This window comes from Geotrypetes seraphini, chromosome 9 (genome assembly GCF_902459505.1).
Source record: "Geotrypetes seraphini chromosome 9, aGeoSer1.1, whole genome shotgun sequence".
Lineage (NCBI taxonomy): Eukaryota > Metazoa > Chordata > Amphibia > Gymnophiona > Dermophiidae > Geotrypetes > Geotrypetes seraphini.
The window spans coordinates 167049567-167068403 of NC_047092.1; the positions used below are offsets into that span (position 1 = coordinate 167049567).

Genomic DNA, 18837 nt, shown 5'->3' on the forward strand with positions numbered 1-18837 from the left:
GACGTGGGAGGGGTCAGCAAAGTGATGGACTGGCCCCCCAGACATGGCAAGAGAGTAGTGGGGCACCTGTGAGGGCACTTCTGTGAACTTCACAAAACGGGTGCCATATAAACATCCCACCACAACTCCCTTGCAGTCATGGTGAGTCCCCCAAAACCTACTATACCCACCTGTCTACCACCCCAATAGCCCCTATGGCTGCAGGTGGCACCTATATGGCAGTATAGTAGGGTTTTGGGGGGGAGTTGGTGGATGCACATGTTCCACCATAAATGTAGTGGTTAGAGTGGCTTATGGGCCTGGTCCTCCTCTCTATGGTTCACTAGCCCCCCCCCCCCCCCGACTACTTAAGTCAACTCTGTGTAGCTCTACTAGGCTTTCCTATGCCAGGTGCTAATGTTCTGGAGGCAGTTATTTAGATTTTTATGGTGGGGGGTCAGTGATCACTGGGGGAGTGTGTGGGGTCTGTATTTTGTGTCTACAGTAGTTATTTGGTCACTTTGGACACCTTCTGGGCACTTATACCCTTTTTTAGATCGCTTAAGTCACAACGTATAAGTTACATCTAGGTTATGCAAGAAATGTTTTGGTCACCAATAATTCAGAGTTATAATTTGCTGACCTTTGTAGCCGTTTGTTGTGGAGAACAGTCTATTCTTGATGAAACGTCTACTGCAGGACACTGTGGTGCTGTTGTTGGTGGTGGTGCTGTTGTTGTTGTTGGTGGTGCTGTTGGTGGTGGTGGTGGTGCTGTTGTTGTTGGTGGTGCTGTTGTTGGTGGTGGTGCTGTTGTTGGTGGTGGTGGTGCACCTAAAAAAAAAAAAAAAATGAAGGAGATGATTATTTTTCATCAGTAAACTCTTTCCAAAATACTTCAGTTGAGACTAAAAAGGGTCCTTTGCAGAGCAAACCACATCCAATTACAGCTTCAAAGCCAGAAATAAAATCTCAATCTGCTAGCGTGGCGGTCAAAGGAGTAGAATCTAAAGACACTTCCCTTCTAAGAGCGAGCATGCTCCAAGACCCAGCAGCAATTTAGTCTTCTCAAAAAGTACACAAAAGCAAGGCCTGCACACGACACCTCATGGTATCGTAGCTCAAAAGCAGTCTGAGAGAAATGGACTCCCCAAATCGGTTCCTCCTTGCAGCTCTAGAACAAATACTGTGTCTGGAGTAGAAATCGTATCCAAAAGAATAATGGGAGCATCTGCAAAGACTGTTCCAGCTAACTCAGTCTGAGTCAGGACCCTGAAGTTGTCTTTAATAAAAGAGACAAAGAATCTGCAGAACGAAGGGCTCGTAGAGCTCAATGGAGTGCTTCAAAAGGAAGGGTGATAAAAAAAAGCCCCTTGTCCAAGCACCAGAGATAACTCAGACTCAGGAAGAGGTGCCACAAGACCCATCAGTTCAGCCCTTCTAGATCACCCTTCTAGAGGAGGATGAGCAAGGACTATTCACAGAAAAAGTTAATAAAACAACTGCAGAATGCATTAAGCTAATTGACCAGGTATAATTTATCCACCGCTTATATAAACAGATAACAGTAAATGAATCATTACCATGTGTACTGTCGAGGTTTTGAAAATTTGTGTAGGACTTAGGTGGGATGACAAATGCATGATGTGTACCCACACTCATAGCTTCCTAAAACACCTGTTCATCCACAATACCCCACCCCTCACCCACCACACACATTGCCCAACCCACTACTTACCTACACAACCCTTTATCTACTACATTCCATACTCACCCTATCCACAACATAAGTCTAGACAACTCTCAACACTTCATATCCTAAACGCTTCTAAACCACCAAACGTCACTCGTCACCCACCATCCACATCACCCAACTTGCCTTTACCATGTACTCCACCCACCCTCCCTCCTCACTCGTCACATAACCCACACACCCAATGCTCTACTCCCCAAAAGCAGCCATTGACCAGTTAAATAGTTTTTAACTGACTAACTGTAAATATTCGGCAGGGGATAACCAACTATTTCAAGCTGAATGGGAAAGAGTATTTCTGCCCAAGTAATTTGTTCATTGATTTTGATTCTGACTACACAGTTAAGGAAGCAGATTAGTTTCAGATTGCTGTGTGACCATCAAGTACTTTAGGTGATTTCACTCTGCTGTATATCCCTTATCAGCTCTCACGTTGTTGTTTTTTTTGTCTAGTTTCTTCATCGTACAATAAATAGACTGCCATTTTGTCAGCATGCAATTAAATTATTACACATCTGAGAGAAAATATGGCCTCCAAGGAGCAACAATGCTATCAACCTTTACTCTTGAATCTTATAAGCTATTAAATCAAACTCTATTCCTCGCGGTATTGATGTTTCACTGTAACATTTTATTCAAATCTCTGTTATGAAACAGAATATTTTACCAGATATTTTAGGAACTCTTGAGTTAGGGATATGCATTTGAATCTTTTCCAAAATTAATCAAAAACAAAAAATGTATATATATACAGCAGATGGGAGTCTGTGGCGCAGTGGTTAGAGCTACAGCCTTTGCACCCTGAGGTTGTGGGGTTCAAATCCCATGCTGCTCCTTGTGATCCTGGGCAAGTTACTTAATCTACATTGCCAGATATTTTAGGAACTCTTGAGTTAGGGATATGCATTTGAATCTTTTCCAAAATTAATCAAAAACAAAAAAGGTTGAGTATGAGCCCACCAGGACAGATAGGGAAAATGCTTGAGTACCTGAATGTAACCCACTTAGGCTTTAAGTGGAATATAAGTACTTAAAAATATTATATATTGTGGACACTTTTCTCTTGACAAGTTTCTTTGCACCTGCCTCCTCCAGCCTAACCTTCTGATTGAACGTTTTATAATAACTCATGCATTAGGGTTTCTATTGTAATTTTCCCATCCCTTCAGACTCCCTTCCTGCTGTGCTTAACTTACCGCATCCTGTCGGTGGGACCATATGAGAATTTCTCTTTGCAGTTTCAGCGCATCAACACAGATAAGTTTTACCCCCTCTTTTACAAAGGTGCGTTAAGCTTTTTAGCACACGCAAAACGCTAACGCATGCATGTTATCCTATGGACGCGTTAGCAGTTAGTGCACATGTTGATTTAGCGTGCGCTAAATCCACGCTAAAACGCGTGGAGGGGCATAATCGAAAGGGACATCTAAGTCTGTTTGCGTCCAACTCGCAAGCCGTCCAAAGTAAAAATACGTAAAAATACGTCCAAAATACGTATAAATACGTCCAAAATTTTTTTTTGTTTCAAAAATCGTCTAATTATACATCCTGCCAATCTGATTGTCCAAGTCGCTAAAGCGTCCATCTGTATACCACATTTCCGTCCAACTTTTTGTCCAAGTCAAAAACGATTAGAACAAGCTCTGTTGGACGTGGAAGGGGTCTGCAAAGTGATGGACTGAACACCCAGACATGCCACCTAAATAGTGGGGTATCTTACAGGGCACTGCTGTGAACTTCACAAAAAGGGTGCCATGTCTTCTCCTCACTACAGCTCCCTTATAGGTCATGGTGAGCCCCCCCAAACTACCTCCAGAATCCCCTAGACCCACTTATCTACCACCTCAATAGCCCTTATGGCTGCAGGAGCCACTTATATGCCAGTAAAAAAGAGTTTTGGGATGTATAGTGGAGTGCACATGTTTAAGTATCAATGCAGTGATTACAGGGGCTTATGGGCCTGGGGCCTCCTCTCTAAGGGTCCCTAACCCACCCTCAAGACGGCTTAAGCCGCCTCTGTGCTGGACGACTAGGCTTTCCTATGCCAGGTGGCCAGGTGATGATGGTCTGGAGGCTGAATTTTAAAGGTGTGATTAATATTTTTATGGGGGTGGGAGGGTCAGATATCACTGGGGTAGTGTGTGGGGGTCTATTTTATGTGTTTGCAGTGCTTCTCTGGTGAGATTAGGTGGGTTTTTGTGACTTAGACCATGTTTTACATGGTCCAAGTTCTGTCGATCGTGGGCTGTATAACTTTCGGTTATGCATGCTGTACGACTAAGTCTAAGCCGTCCCACGTCCCGCCCAACTCCCGCCCTCGACACTCCTCCCGAAACACCCCGTTTAGCTTTGGTCGTTCAGCGGCACTATGTAGGCCTAGGTCGTTTAGAAATACATCCAAAACCCATTTTTAGTATCGGCACTTGGACGTATTTGGGAAATGTTTGTCAAAGGCTGGTTTTTGGGATGTTTTTCTCTTTCAATTATGAGCCCCTTAGCATGCCTTTGTTTCTTTACAGCTTGTACACCGAGCAAAAATTTTTTTGCATTTAATTGGAATATAGATGAATGTCGTAGAAGGGTTTTTTTTTAATGTCTATGCACTAGCTTAGCAAGGGTGGGAGGCGCCCCTCCTTGTCCTCTTCCCCGCCTCCCCGCCACGCATGCGCCCCTTCCCTTCCCCTGTACCTGTTTAGCTTCCCCGGCACGAGCAGCATCTCCAACTTACTGCCTGCACTGGCATCGGCTCTCCCTCTGATGTCACTTACTAGTCGCAGGACCCGGAAGTGACATCAGAGGGGGGCACTGAGGCTGGCCCAAGCAGCAGGTTGGAGGTGATGGGCACGCCGGTAAAGAGGTAGAGATACGGTGGGGGTGGGGGAGGAGAGTGAAGGCGTGCGTGCAGCAGGAGAGGAGTGGGAAGGAGCGGGGGAGGGGGGGAAGAGGAGGAGAGGTGCTGGTGCCCCCACCAAGACAGCACCTAGAGTGGTCTGCCCCTCTGCCCCTCCCTTACTGTGCCACTGTGCCTATGAATTTAGGGGGAAATTCTATAAACAGTGCTTAAACTTAGACGGCGGTAGGCGGTCTGCTGGCGCCTAAGTTAATCGAGAAATGCCATTTAAATTGGCAAAAAAAACATTAAAGTTAAAGCGCCTACCAGGGCCTAAATAAAAGGCATCGGAACCGTACCTATGTAGGTGCTTGATGGTGCTTAACGCCACTATGGGCGTGGCTAATACGTTTACAAAGGCACAATTCACAACAAAGACCGGCGCCAGAAATATAGACCTGGAAAATCCCAGCCTACATTTCTGGCCACCTGTCTCTCTTCGGAAGCGTGATTCTCTAGATGGCACCGTTGCATAATTTGCACGCAATCAGCAGCCTCCTTTTAGGTAGCTGCCGATATCGGTCCCATATAGAGAATATAGGCCTTACTGCCTATATAGCTAGTATTATTTGAAGACTGTGTTGGCTTTGGTCCGAGACTTCATCCTTCCATGGATATATAAACAATATTTTCATTTACATTACAACCTCAGTAACAAATACATTAAAGAGTATCTGTCGGATATATTGATCTGATTCTCTTCTTTCCCCTATTTGGATTGAACATAATGTGTAGGAAGCTCCAGTTTTAACCCTCCTCTCTTCATTTCAGTGATTGCTTTTTCTAGTCGGAAGGCATGAACTACGATTTCTTGCCAAACCAGTCAAAAATACAACGTTGATGTTCCATAGGATCCCTGTTGCCACTAGGCCGAGTGGGAGTCCTCCGCCTACAATCTTGCTAGTGGATCACATTTTCAACAGTGAGGAACAGGCAAATTAAGCAGGACTCCTGGGAACCTTTTTCCCACATCAAATGAAAGCATAACATTGAAGCACACCCCCTCCCCCACACCAGCAATACAGTTGGCGAACTCTCATTCGGCTCATATGGGGGCCTTTTTACTAAGGCGTGTTAACTGACTCAGCGTGCGCTAATAGCCGTTCAATTGATGACCAGTAATTGGAAAACCCATGATAGAAAAAATTATACTTTTTGGTGGGTGAATGTGTGCACAACGTAGACAGATATGAACGAATTAACGCAGAGTGTAAGGGATTTAGTGAGGTATTGAATAAAGTTTGGAGCCCATTGACTAAATTTGTAAAAATATAATAATGTATATTTATCATATCTTTCCTTTGGTTCATTTACCTTTACACGTCCAGGAGGGGTGGGGGGGGGGTTGGAAGGTGGGGAGTAAATATTGATAGCGACATTTGGGTAATTTTATTCTTCATTTGCATTATATATTAGGATATATTGTGCTATTATTATATGTAAGAAACTGAAATTATTGAATGATATCTATGTTACCTGTATGGATATTAGTGCAATGTATGTAATACCTACTGTTCTTTCATTTGTATGACACTGTTTTTGATTAAAAATCAATAAAGAATTTAAAAAAAAAAAAAGATTAGCGCACGCTAAATACTAAGGTGCCTATTATGTTCTATGGACGCATTCGCACTTAGCCCGCGCTAAATCGATTAGCGCACACTAATCAGTTAGCGTACCTTACCCCTCTCTTCTACAAAGCCGCGCTAGTGGTTTCCGCGCGGCAACAGCCCCAAAGCCCTTTAAATCTCTAGGGGACTCGGAGCCGTTACCGCGTGGCTGCCGCTGACGCGGCTTCGTAGAAGAGGGGGTTAGTAAAAGGACCCCCCTAATATTTAAAGTTTATTATTAAAGCTGTACCCTTTAAAATAAAGTGTTTACTTACTATCGGTTTTTGTTCCTGATTCTCCCGTAGCCAAAAGCACTATCATAACTATCGCGACTATAGTCATGAAGGTGAACATGAAAATTAGGGAAATTTCTAAGCCACTGAATTTCCGTTTCCCCATCTAGAGTGAGAGAAAAAAAAAATTAATCTGTTAGCTTCGAATCAAGTACACTTTCATGGCTTTTCAAGTTGTTTTACCCAAAGCCTATTAAATTTAAACAAAAGTTAATTTTTTTTTTTTAACAGAGACTATGAGCTCCTATTACAAAGGCGCGTTAAGGCCTTAGCGCGCGGAATAGCGCCTCCTGTTCAGCAGGCGGTAAATTTTCAGCCAGCACGCGCTAATCCGGTGCGTGCGCTAAGACGCTTAGCGCAGCTTCGTAAAAGGAGCCCTCAAAAATATATAAAGTCGCCTTAACTACCGGTAACATATATAATTAAGAACATGCGCAATACAAATAGTACTGAATTCCATACAAAAGCTGGGATGGTCCTTGTACTTAATGTATTTATTTTCTGCTGATAACTTGTTTCATTTTTAAATTGCTTGTAAATGCAATTCAGCTGTATAGGGAGGATAGTTTACAAAGCCATTTCCTTGAATAAAACAGTACATTACCCTCAATATTGCACTTTGGTAATATTATCCTCCCTATATGTAGTTAAATGCATGCGTGTAATGAGAGACAATTCAAGGGTATTTTACCTGCTAAATTAGGCAAATGTACACCCTTACGTTACATTACATTACTGATTTCTATTCCGCCTCAACCTTGCAGTTCTGGGCGGATTACAAAAGAGACATCTGGACATTTCCAGGACGATTACAAAGAGACTTCTGGACTTTTCCAGAAGAGTTACAAGAAGAAGAACATTTCCAGAGGAGTTACAAGAAGAATGGTGTAGTATAGTTTAGGGCAGTGTTTTTCAACCTTTTTACACCTATGGACCGGCAGAAATAAAAGAATTATTCTGTGGATCGGCATCGGTCCGTGGACCGGCGGTTGAAGAACACGGGGCTAAGTCGTGGGCCAGACCCCGCCCATCTCTACCCAATCTCCACCCCAGACCCCGCCCCCATAATAGTACTAATTGCACCTTGCACGTCCCTTGCCTCATCTGGAAGCCTTCCCTCTGACGTTGCAACGTCAGAGAGAAGGCTTCTGGTTCAGGCGCAGGATGCCCATAAGAGCTACTGCCCCTGGCTTTGTGTACTGAATCAGTTAGAAAGAGGGAGCTGGCTCGAAGATAACGCCGCATCGATCGCACCATGGACCGGCACTGTTTTAGGCCTGATGCACGTGCTGGCCCTGTGGACCGGCAGGAAATTTCTGTGGACCGGCACTGGTCTGTGGACCGGTGGTTGAAGAACACTGGTTTAGGGAATGGGATACGTCAAGGAGGATTGGGCTATTCCAGTGGATATACAATTCGGGATGCTGTACAGATAGGATATAGTGCAGTTTCAGTATATATGCAGTTAGGGAAGCAGTTGACAAGCTTGGGCTTTGAGGGGAAGGGTAACTGGTGAAGAAGGGAGGATGGGGGAGTCACGCTGAGGGGAATCCAGGTTGGAGTTATGACATCTGTATAAATTTTTTGAATAGATGGGTTTTGATTTCTTTGTGAAAAGATTTGAAATCGCTTGTTGTCATCAGCAGGTTGGAGATGGCATGGTCCAATTTCGCTGCTTGCGTCGCTAGTAGACTGTCAAACATCTTCTTATGCTGGGTGCCTTTGAGTGGGGGGCAGGTAAATGGAGTTTTAGATCTTCTTTGTCTAGTGGCGAGGTTTTGGTTCAGGCGGTTGTTTAGGTAATTGGGGGCTGAGCCATTTATTGCTTTGAATAATAGACAGTATAATTTGAATTGGATTCGCGCTTGTATTGGTAACTAGTGTGAGTCTAGGTAGGCAGTGGTGACGTGGTCAAATTTTCTTAGTGAGTAGATCAGTCTGAGTACAGTGTTTTGGATTGTCTGTACTTGTTTTATCATTGTTGCAGGGCAAGGCAGGTAGAGGATGTTGCAGTAGTCCAGTAGACCTAGTACTAGGGATTGCACTATGAGCCTATATTGCTCTTTGTTGAAGAATTTTCTGATTTTACGTAAATTGCGCAGGGTTAGAAATGCTCTCTGGGTGGTCTTGTTGATATGGGCTTGCATTGTGCAGCATCTGTCTATTGTTACTCCCAGGAGTTTAAGGGTGGGTTGTATATGGTATTTGGAGGAGTTAATTTCTAGTTCTGTGGTGGAGGGGTTCTTATCCTTTTCGAGGAGTAGAAATTTTGTTTTGTCCGTGTTCAGTTTCAGTTTGTGGTCTGTCATCCATTTTTCCACTGCTTGTAGGGTTTTTTTCCAATTTTTCTGTAGAAGTGGGGTCAGGAGAATCGAAGGGTAGAAGTATGGTGATGTCATCAGCGTAGCTGAAAGAGGTTACATTTAGGTTGTCTAGGGTGGAACCCTTCAGCTAAGGAGGGATGGGGGTCAGGTTTTGAGGAGCATCTGAAACGATGCTCACGCTTTAGAATTCTCAAAATGTAGATGCAAGTGTGTGGGGATCATTACATACATGAGCGAGTGAGGATCGCCCCTGACTCCACTGTAATATTATTGAGCTTAGTTTTAGGAGGGTCAGTGGGGAGCCCAGTAAGAGGATCTGTAGCATTTTAAAGGGGGGTGGAGCCTCTCCGTAGGAAGGGCTTGCAGACTGGCTTTTTTTTTTTTTTTTAAAGAAACAAATCGATGGGTTGCATAAGCTCGGGGGGGATGTCAGAGCTTATTCACTGAATCACTAGGGATTTTGATCATGTCACCCATCCCTACCCCATTATGCCCCAGTCCCGCCCTCCCCCCAATCCTGCTCTAGCCCTCCCACCACCCTCCTCGCCGCCTGCTTTCATCAGGCAGGAAGGCACGCGTGCATGCGATGTGATGATGTCACATGCACGTGCGCGGATGCCCTCAAGCCCGACGTGATTTTTATTTAGGTTACTTATCCCTTATTCTGCAAAGAGAATCTTACGATCTAGCGAACAGAATCTTTTATCGATTCCCTCACTGAAAATTATTAATACGAGGAGACAATTCATCTTCTCCTGTACAGCACCGCAGACCTGGAACGCCCTCCCTATGTTTTTACGGGAGGAGAAGGAGTTTGCAAAATTTAAAAATGAGTTAAAAACTTTTCTTTTTAAAGATGCATTTGCAAATTAATCTTTTATCTTATTGCTCTGGCTTATTTTATTTTCCTTATATGTCTTATTACCCTTTTGTATTTTCCCTTGATGTTTCTCCTTTTCTCTAGGAATTGTATTTCATCCCTCCTTACCTATTGTTTTTGTAATGTTAATTTTTAATATACTAAGCTTATTTATTAATTGTATGTATTGTTTTGTTACCTAATATATGTAAATTTTAAGCGTACACCGCTTTGAAATTTGGATTAAGCGGTTAATCAAGTCAACTAATAAACTTGAAACTTGAAACTTCAAGGAAGCTTTTCAAAACCCAGGTTTTTGAAAAGGCGTCCGGACCCTCCGGACATGTCCTACTATGGGGGAGAAATCCATCAAGGGACACTAACCAATTTCCATATTCCTATGGGCATTTTAGCATGTAGCATGCGCTAATCGTTAGCGTGCATTAAATTGTTTAGCGCCCCTTGATGAATTACCCCTAAACCTATTAAAACCAGATCAACATATTAAGGACGTAGGGAAGACACAACAGGAAGGGACAGAAAACGAAGACCACAGGTTTGCTCAGAATGTGTATTGCTGGGAAAAAAATGTTTATGGACATCAACAGCTAATTTGCTTTCTTGCTTTTCTCACATGCCGAGCAATGACTGATTATAATGTTTTGTCGCTGTTATGTGCTGCTGAGTCAGTGTTGATTCATGGTGACCTTAAACTGTAGATAGTTATCCTGAGTCATGTTGATCTTCAGTCAAGCAACTAATTGCTGATATAGGGGTTTCCAAAGCTATTGCTATCGGGCCCATCACATAGGGCTCCTTTTACAAAGGTGCGTTAGGGCCTTAATGCGCGGAATAGCGCGCGCTAAAATGCCGCGTGCGCTAGCCGCTACCGCCTCCTTTTAAGCAGGCGGTAATTTTTCGGCTAGTGCACGCTAATCTTGCGCGCGTGCTAAAAACGCTAGCGCACCTTAGTGAAAGGAGCCCCTAGTCAATTTTCCTCTTGCGCTTTGACCTTCTACCTTGCCAGCTTCATCTTGCCTTTTGCTAGGGCTACCAGATGTCCGAGATGGTTAGGTTTTTTCCTAACCAACCATCATGCGTCTTTCAACAGAGAGTGGGTTCGAGGGCCGCATGCCGTTTACTTGTCTTCTCACGCAATGCAGATTCCCAGCGTCTCTAAGATGATTTGATTGTCACACAATATATTCTGCAACTAAATATGTTTTGTTATTTATGAGGCTCCTGAGGTAGGCCTAAATGGCCGAAACATGTGTCGAGCCATTATATTAATAAAAGCAGATGTTTGAAATAAGCACCTTGGGGTTTTGGGGGGACATTTCCACTGGTTGTCTGTTGGCTACTATCAGAGCATACCATATAGCACTGCAAATCTCCGCACCAGTGCCAACCACTGACCATTAAGCATTCATGGTCTGCCACTCCCGCCGTAGCCCTAGAGGCCTGGATTCAAATGATACATTTATATCTGAGAAACTGACACACAAAAGAAAAGAAATCTGGAGACCCCCCTTAGAATGAAGGGTTGGAAAACAAAATGTCTGCCGTATTCTAGACCAGTGGTTCCCAACCCTGTCCTGGAGGACCACCAGGCCAATCGGGTTTTCAGGCTAGCCCTAATGAATATGCATGAGAGAGATTTGTATATAATGGAAGTAAGAGGCATGCAAATCTGCTCCTTGCATATTCATTAGGGTTATCCTGAAAACCCAATTGGCCTGGTGGTCCTCCAGGACAAGGTTGGGAACCCCTGTTCTAGATCACCAAGTAAAAACCCTTCTGTTTGTTCTCTTTCTTTCTATTCTGATTTATTTAATCTTAGTACTGTTTCTTCTCCAAGTTGTGAGTATTGAGGAATGTTTTAATTTAAAGATATGTACATTGCTGCACATTAAGCCTCCCATGGATCGCTACAAATGCAGGCTTTTCCTAATTATGACAGGAATAATAGCTAGGCAAATGATAATTCGCAATTGGAAAAATTGCATCCGCCTCAACTTTCCTTTTTGGTGGGCCAGTTTATGTTTAGGTTACAAATATGAAAAGATGAATGCTGATATGTTGGGGCATAGCAATTTTTAAATTTGGTTAGGGATATATTTGGTTAAGGATATATTTTTGGTTTATTTCTTTTTTTTTTCGGTTCAAAATATTTTATTGATTTTATGTAAGTGAAAGAAAATACAATATAGCTAAATTGTTGGATGGGAGGGATATTTTTCTTCTGCATTGTTATTAATGGAATTTAAGTGCTTACCTTGATTATTAATGTCTTTATAATTCCTGGCACTTTGTATTAGTTTTGAAAATTAATAAAGATTAAAAAAAAGAAAGATATGTAGTAAATGCTATTTTCCTAACATTTTTTTTAACATCAACTCATTGTATACGTAATTTATTAGATAACCCAGTGGCATTATCCTATGATACTGTGATTTTTGGTATGGAAATGAGAGCAAAAAGTCAGATTTCTGTGAACAACAATAAATTGTTACTTATAATGACTGGAGTTGCCATCCAACAAATTACATATAATTGGAAGGATTGGAGGAGACTAAATTACAGTTTTTGGTGGAACTCTTTGTGCCATATCTATAAAATTGAAAGATTTATTGCAGTACAAAGAGGGTATTTCAAGAAATTTCAGGATGTGTGGAAACCATTAGCAAAATTTTGTAAGGATTAGTTGAAAATGTTTCCCTTTAATGTATCAATTAATTTGGGTAGGGTGAGGGATATTTTATTAATATGTTTTTTATATGATTATGGAATATATGGTAGGGAGGGGTGGGAAGGGGGAGGGATAAAAATTTATGTACTGTACAAATGATAGAATGTAAAATGATATATTTATTGTTAATGTGATTGAATATATATATTCATTTAATGTAATTTTGAAAATGAATAAAGAATTTAAAAAAAAAAAAAATGTACATTAAGATCTGAAATTCTGTTGTTTTTTTTTTTGCCGGACATAGTAGATCTTTCAGCATTACTGTCCAAAATATTTTAAAACATTTATTTTTAGTATCTGCATAAACATTCCTGCATGGAAATCTGATCTTTTATAGCTTGTGATTTGCAAGGATAAATACACCAGCTGCTCATCTCCGAGATGCTCCCCAGAGAGGCAGATTGCTTTCTAAAGTTAGGATCCATGCCATCACTGACAAACACTTACTGTTGAAGTGTTTGGGCTGCGGAGCCAACTGCTCAGTCTTGTGTGAAGAACAATGTGCTACCATTAATGTTTAACTTACAACAACAACAAAACCCATTACAACTAATCTTCGGCTTTCAGATCAATACAATGGTCATTGGGAAATGTACATTTTACCATGCTGAAAGCATTTTACATTGTAAAGTAAATATAAATTCTGGAAAAATATTCTAGCCTTTCAACTAAACAGAGTATGTACAACAATGATAGATGCCAAAAAAACAAACACAAGTATAGTAGACTTAAATAGTATAATTATGCAAAAATTCATCTACTACTATATAAAGCAATGTGATGTACATATATTTTATTTTTAAACATTTTTACAAACATTGTTATTTATAAAACACATGCTATCAAAAAATTAGCAAGGAGGAAAAAAAACCTCGGATCCCTCCCTTTGCTTCCCAAAGAATAGGCAAAAAGTTGTAGGATATATGTTCTCTTAGGCTTCCGCGGCGGTTCATAGACAGTAACGCGGAAGACAAAGGCGCGTGCCGACAACTGAGCGCAAGACGGAGGCGCGCGCCGAAGAAAAAGACTGTTTTAGGGGCTGCGACGGGGGTTTTTGTTGGGGAGCCCCCCCCCCACTTTACTTAATACATATCGCGGCGGCGTTGTGGGGGGTTTGGGGGGTTGTAACCCCCCACATTTTAGTGAAAACGTAACTTTTTCCCTAAAAACAGGGAAAAAGTTAAGTTTTCAGTAAAATGTGGGGGGTTACAACCCCCCAAACCCCCCCACAACGCCCCCACAATGCGGCGCGATCTGTATTAAGTAAAGTCCCCCCCACACACCCCCGTCGTAGCACCTAAAAACAGTCTTTTTCTTCGGTGCGCGCCTCCGCGCTGCGCTCAGTTGTCTGCTCGCGCCTTTGTCCCGGCGCGCTTTTGACCTGACACCTCCACGGCTGGCGTCATGATTGTAGCAGGTTTCTGGGTTTTGCCGCTTATGTGTAGAAAGAACCGACGTGTCAGCCGTCATGCTGTGGCTTTCTTCAGGGTAGGCTGAGGTCTACAGTATGTCTTTATATATATATAGTGGGTTCACGGACCTGGTCGAGAAATTTGAAAGTTTGGCAGGAAAGTTTGTGGGCTGACCTGATTGAGAACAGGGAAGTCTGTTGGTCATACCCTACAAATTCATGACCAACAGACTTCCCTGTTCTCAATCAGGTCAGCCCGCAAACTTTCCCGCCAAAAATTCAAATTTCTCGACCCACAGACTGTCCTGTTCTCAATCAGGTCCGTGAACCCACTATATATATATATATATATATATATATATATATATATAAGAACATAAGAAATGCCATCTCCGGATCAGACCTTCGGCCATCAAGTCCGGCGATCCGCACACGCGGAGGCCCTGCCAGGTGTACACCTGTCGTAATTTATAGTCCACCATATCCTTATATGCCTCTCTTAAGGAGATATGCATCTAGTTTGCTCTTGAAGCCTAGAACGGTCGATTCCGCAATAATCTCATCTGGGAGGGCATTCCAGGTGTCAACCACTCTCTGAGTGAAGCAGAACTTCCTGACATTAGTCCTGAACCTGTCCCCCCTTAGCTTCATTACATGTCCTCTAGTCCGTGTCAAATTGGACAATGTAAATAATCTTCTCTGCTCTATTTTGTCGATTCCTTTCAGTATTTTGAAGGTCTCGATCATATCCCCACGCAGTCTCCTTTTCTCAAGGGAGAATAATCCTAGTGTTATAAGTCTGTCCTCGTATTCCAGTTTCTCCATACCCTTCACCAGTTTTGTTGCTCGTCTCTGCACCCTCTCCAGCAGTTTTATATCCTTCTTTAGGTAGGGAGACCAATGTTGGACGCAGTATTCCAAGTGTGGTCTGACCATTGCCCTATAAAGCGGCATTATAACTTTCTCCGATCTACTCGAGATTCCTTTCTTTATCATGCCCAACATTCTATTTGCCTTCTTTGCCGCTGCCGCGCATTGTGCCGACGGCTTCAGGGTCCTATCAGTACACCCAGGTCCTTTTCTTGTATATATATATACTAGTGTTTAAGCCCGTTACATTAACGGGTGCTAGTAGAGCCTCCTTCCCTCACATGTGCCCTATTTTCAGCCCCAGCTCCAAACCCATTTTTACGCCCCTCCCTCCCACCACGGTCCAACAGCACCTCTTCCCTGCGCTCCCGGTCAGCAGCACCTCTTCCCTGCTTCCCTGGTCAGCAGCACCTCTTTCCTGCTCCCCTGGTTCCTCTTCCCTGCTTCCCCAGTCAGCAGCACCTCTTCCCTACTCCCCCGGTCCCTCTTCCCTGCTTCCCCAGTCAGCAGCACATCTTCCCTGCTCCCCCGGTCCCTCTTCCCTGCTCCCCCGGTCAGCAGTACCTCTTCCATGCTCCCCTGGTCATCAGGACCTCTTCCCTGCTCACCTGGTCCCTCTTCCCTAATCCCCCGGTCAGCAGCACATCTTCCCTGCTCCCCCGGTCCCTCTTCCCTGCTCCCCCGGTCTGCAGCACCTCTTCCATGCTCCCCTGGTCAGAAGCACCTCTTCCATGCTCCCCTGGTCAGCAGCACCTCTTCCCTGCTCCCCTGGTACCTCTTCCCTGATCCCTCGCTCAGCAGCACATCTTCCCTGCTCCCCCGGTCTCTCTTCCCTGCTCCCCTGGTCAGCAGCAACTCTTCACAAATCTCTCGCCTGTAGCAGCGGCCGCAGCACTCTACACATGCTGCTTCGTGGCCTTCAACTGCCCTGATTTGATTTGCCGCATCTCTGATGATGTCATCAGGGACGCGGTGGAGCAATCAGGGCAGTTGAAGGCCGCGAAGCAGCGTGTGTAGAGTGCTGCGGCCGCTGCTAGAGGCGAGAGGTTTGTGGGGACCGCGTGAAGGGGGGCGGCAAGGGAGTAAGGGTAGCAGCCAGACCGCGTGAAGGGGTTCGTGTGCGGTGGGGGGGATGGGGGCAACGACGACGATCTGGCTTACACGGAAACCGACTCCTCCTGGGGTCCGCGGGAAGGGAAGGGTGGTGTGGCAAAGGACTTGGGTCCCGGGAGGCGGGGTCAGTTTTTCGGTTCATCCTGGGGGGGGAGGAGGTGGTCTTTGTACCCCAGTCCCGGCTTGTGGAGGCGATCGTTGGCTGGCTGGGAGCAGGCTTGTGGAGGCGATCGTCAGCGTGTAAAGAAACTTCCGTATTGTGAGGTGGCTGTGACGTAATAAGCGAGCAGGTGGTGACGTAAAACCCACGCATGCGCACTCGTGTTTTCGCGACGGGTCAGGGAACACGTTTTTTTAGTGCGCATGCACGGCCTATCATTTTATTATATTAGATATATATATAAAGACACACTGCAGACTTCAGCCTACCCTGAAGAAAGCCACAGCATGATGGCTGAAACGTTGGTTCTTTTTACACAGACGTGGCAAGACCCTGAAACCTGCTACAGTCAGTTGTAGGGTACATCTGACCTCATCGGCATAAAAAAAAAAACCCTCTTCCCTCCGCACCTGCACGCTCACTTAGATCTGCCGATCAATTTTTACTTTCTATTCCATCCCTTAAGAGATGTTTTTTCACTTTTCCCTCCTCTTTTCTCATCTCTTTTCCCCCATCCATGTTGTTTTTAACTTTAGCGCTTTCCTTTTATGAAAATGTATTTCTCCCCCCATTCCTCTCGGTTCTTGTAGATTGTTTTATTTTTAACTTGTGTTATTGCTGTCTGTGTGTTTTGTGTATATGACAGTTCCCTGTTTTTATACTTTGCACATCACTTAGGAAATGGATAAGCGATTTATCAAATTTTAATAAAAACTTGAACCACTTGAAACTTGAACCTTTAAGATAGCTCTGTGCGCTGCAAACAATTACAACAGGATCAAATCAAAATGTACTTTTCTCAAACGGAGGGGTTTTTTTTAATGCCGATGAGGTCAGAAAAACCCTACAAGCTTTGACCCATTCTTTGGGAGGCAAAGGGAGGAATCTGAGGGAAGGGGTAAAACGCAGACCTCATGGACCTGACGGACCTCGCGGATCTAAACCCGTACGGCCTTAAAAATCTGAGGTCCGTGTCCGTGGCGCTTGTCGTTTCTGTCGCTGACAGACCTTGATTGAGATTTGAGCGCTGACGGATCCGTCTCAGCTTAGGGAGAGAAAAGTGTTAGGATCCGTCAGCGCTAAAAATCTCTTCGAGGTCTGTCAGAGCCAAAGACTAGTGCTGGAGCTGCAGAGCAGAAGCCAAGAGAGCGGGGACATAGGTTTTGGACGTGCGTTATGGAAAAGAAGTCTCCAAAGTCCAGCACTAGTCTCTGGCTCTGACAGACCTCGAAGAGATTTTTAGCACTGACGGATCCTAACACTTTTCCCTCCCTATGCTGAGACGGATCCATCAGCGCTAAAAATCTCTTCGAGGTCTGTCAGAGCCAGAGACTAGTGCTGGAGCTGCAGAGCAGAAGCCAAGAGAGCGGGGACATAGGTTTTGGACGTGCGTTATGGAAAAGAAGTCTCCAAAGTCCAGCACTAGTCTCTGGCTCTGACAGACCTCGAAGAGATTTTTAGCGCTGACGGATCCTAACACTTTTCCCTCCCTATGCTGAGACGGATCCGTCAGCGCTCAAATCTCATCAAGGTCTGTCAGCGACAGAAACTACAAGCGGCACAGACACGGACCTCAGATTTTTAAGGCCGAACGGGTTTAGATCCGCGAGGTCCGTCAGGTCCGTGAGGTCCGCGTTTTACCCCTTCCCGGAATCTGAGGCTTTTTTCCTCCTTGCTAATTTTTTGATAGCCTGTGCTTTCTAAATAACAATCCCCCCCCCCTTTTTTTATGAGCGTCGGGAGCGGCGCAGAGCATTCAGCGTGCCGTCTTTCGCTAAAAATCGCTATCGTGCTTTTATAAAAGGGGGGGAGGGTTTGTAAAAAATGTTAAAAAATCTTTGAAATGATATATTATTCACTGAGTAGATGGAATTGTAAACATCACTTTGTTTTTTTAGCAGTGTTGGTACCTGACATATTCACAGTGGATGAGTTTTTGCATCATTTACAGCACTGATGGGTGTACAGTACAACTTAATTAATAGTGAATTATCATTATCATTGCAGTGTAAATTGCTTCAGAAAGCATGCACAAGTGTTTAGGCAATGTGATGTAGTCATAACATGTATACTCATATTTCTGGTATGTTAAAGTACTTTGAATTAGACCGGTCTAATGGTTGAGTAGCAAATACTGCCCTGATGGAAAACCTGGGTTTGATTTAATTTGTGTGATTTTTAGACTTTATTTTCCTCTGTATGATTTCTCTACCATTTCTAGCTGGGAAACATCGTCGCATAAATACTTGCATGCTTCACAGCTCATCACTGAGTGTGTATTGTAGTTAAAAGAAAAATATAGTATTAAACTGCATTATTTGCAAATAACTTGTTATTGCAAATTAGCATGTGTTGATGGACAATGACCATGTGCTAGTGATTTAAGGTAGCTTCGTATTAAAGCCCAGGGAATTATTCTTAAGAAGTGCAAGGCTCAAAGGGCTTTCTGCAGAAGGACCAGTGCTTTCTAAACCTGTCCCCTTTCAGTTTCTCCGAGTGCCCCCTTGTACTTGTTGTTCCCCACAGTTTGAAGAATTTGTCCCTGTCTACCTTATCTATGCCTTTCAGGATCTTGAAAGTTTCTATCATGTCTCCTCTAAGTCTCCTCTTTTCCAGGGAGAACAGCCCCAGCTGTTCTAGCCTGTCGGCATACGAAAGCTTTTCCATACCTCTTATCATTTTCGTCGCTCTTCTCTGGACCCCCCTCAAGCACTGCCATGTCCTTCTTGAGGTACGGCGACCAATATTGGACACAGTATTCCAGATGCGGGCGCACCATTGCACGATACAGTGGCATGATGACTTCCTTTGTCATGGTCGTGATAC

The 18837-nt window shown here is 43.9% G+C and overlaps 1 protein-coding gene across 2 annotated transcripts in view; it reads right to left on the minus strand.

Annotated features, from left to right (window-relative positions):
• Positions 1-18837, minus strand: part of SI (sucrase-isomaltase) — a 179169-nt gene that overhangs the window by 141102 nt on the left and 19230 nt on the right. For both annotated transcript variants that reach the window (XM_033957601.1, XM_033957603.1), the window contains exons 2-3: positions 6505-6628; positions 623-810 (exon numbers count right to left, since the gene is read on the minus strand). In XM_033957601.1, coding sequence (XP_033813492.1) covers positions 623-810; positions 6505-6628 — 312 coding nt within the window. The remainder of the gene's footprint in view (positions 1-622; positions 811-6504; positions 6629-18837) is intronic.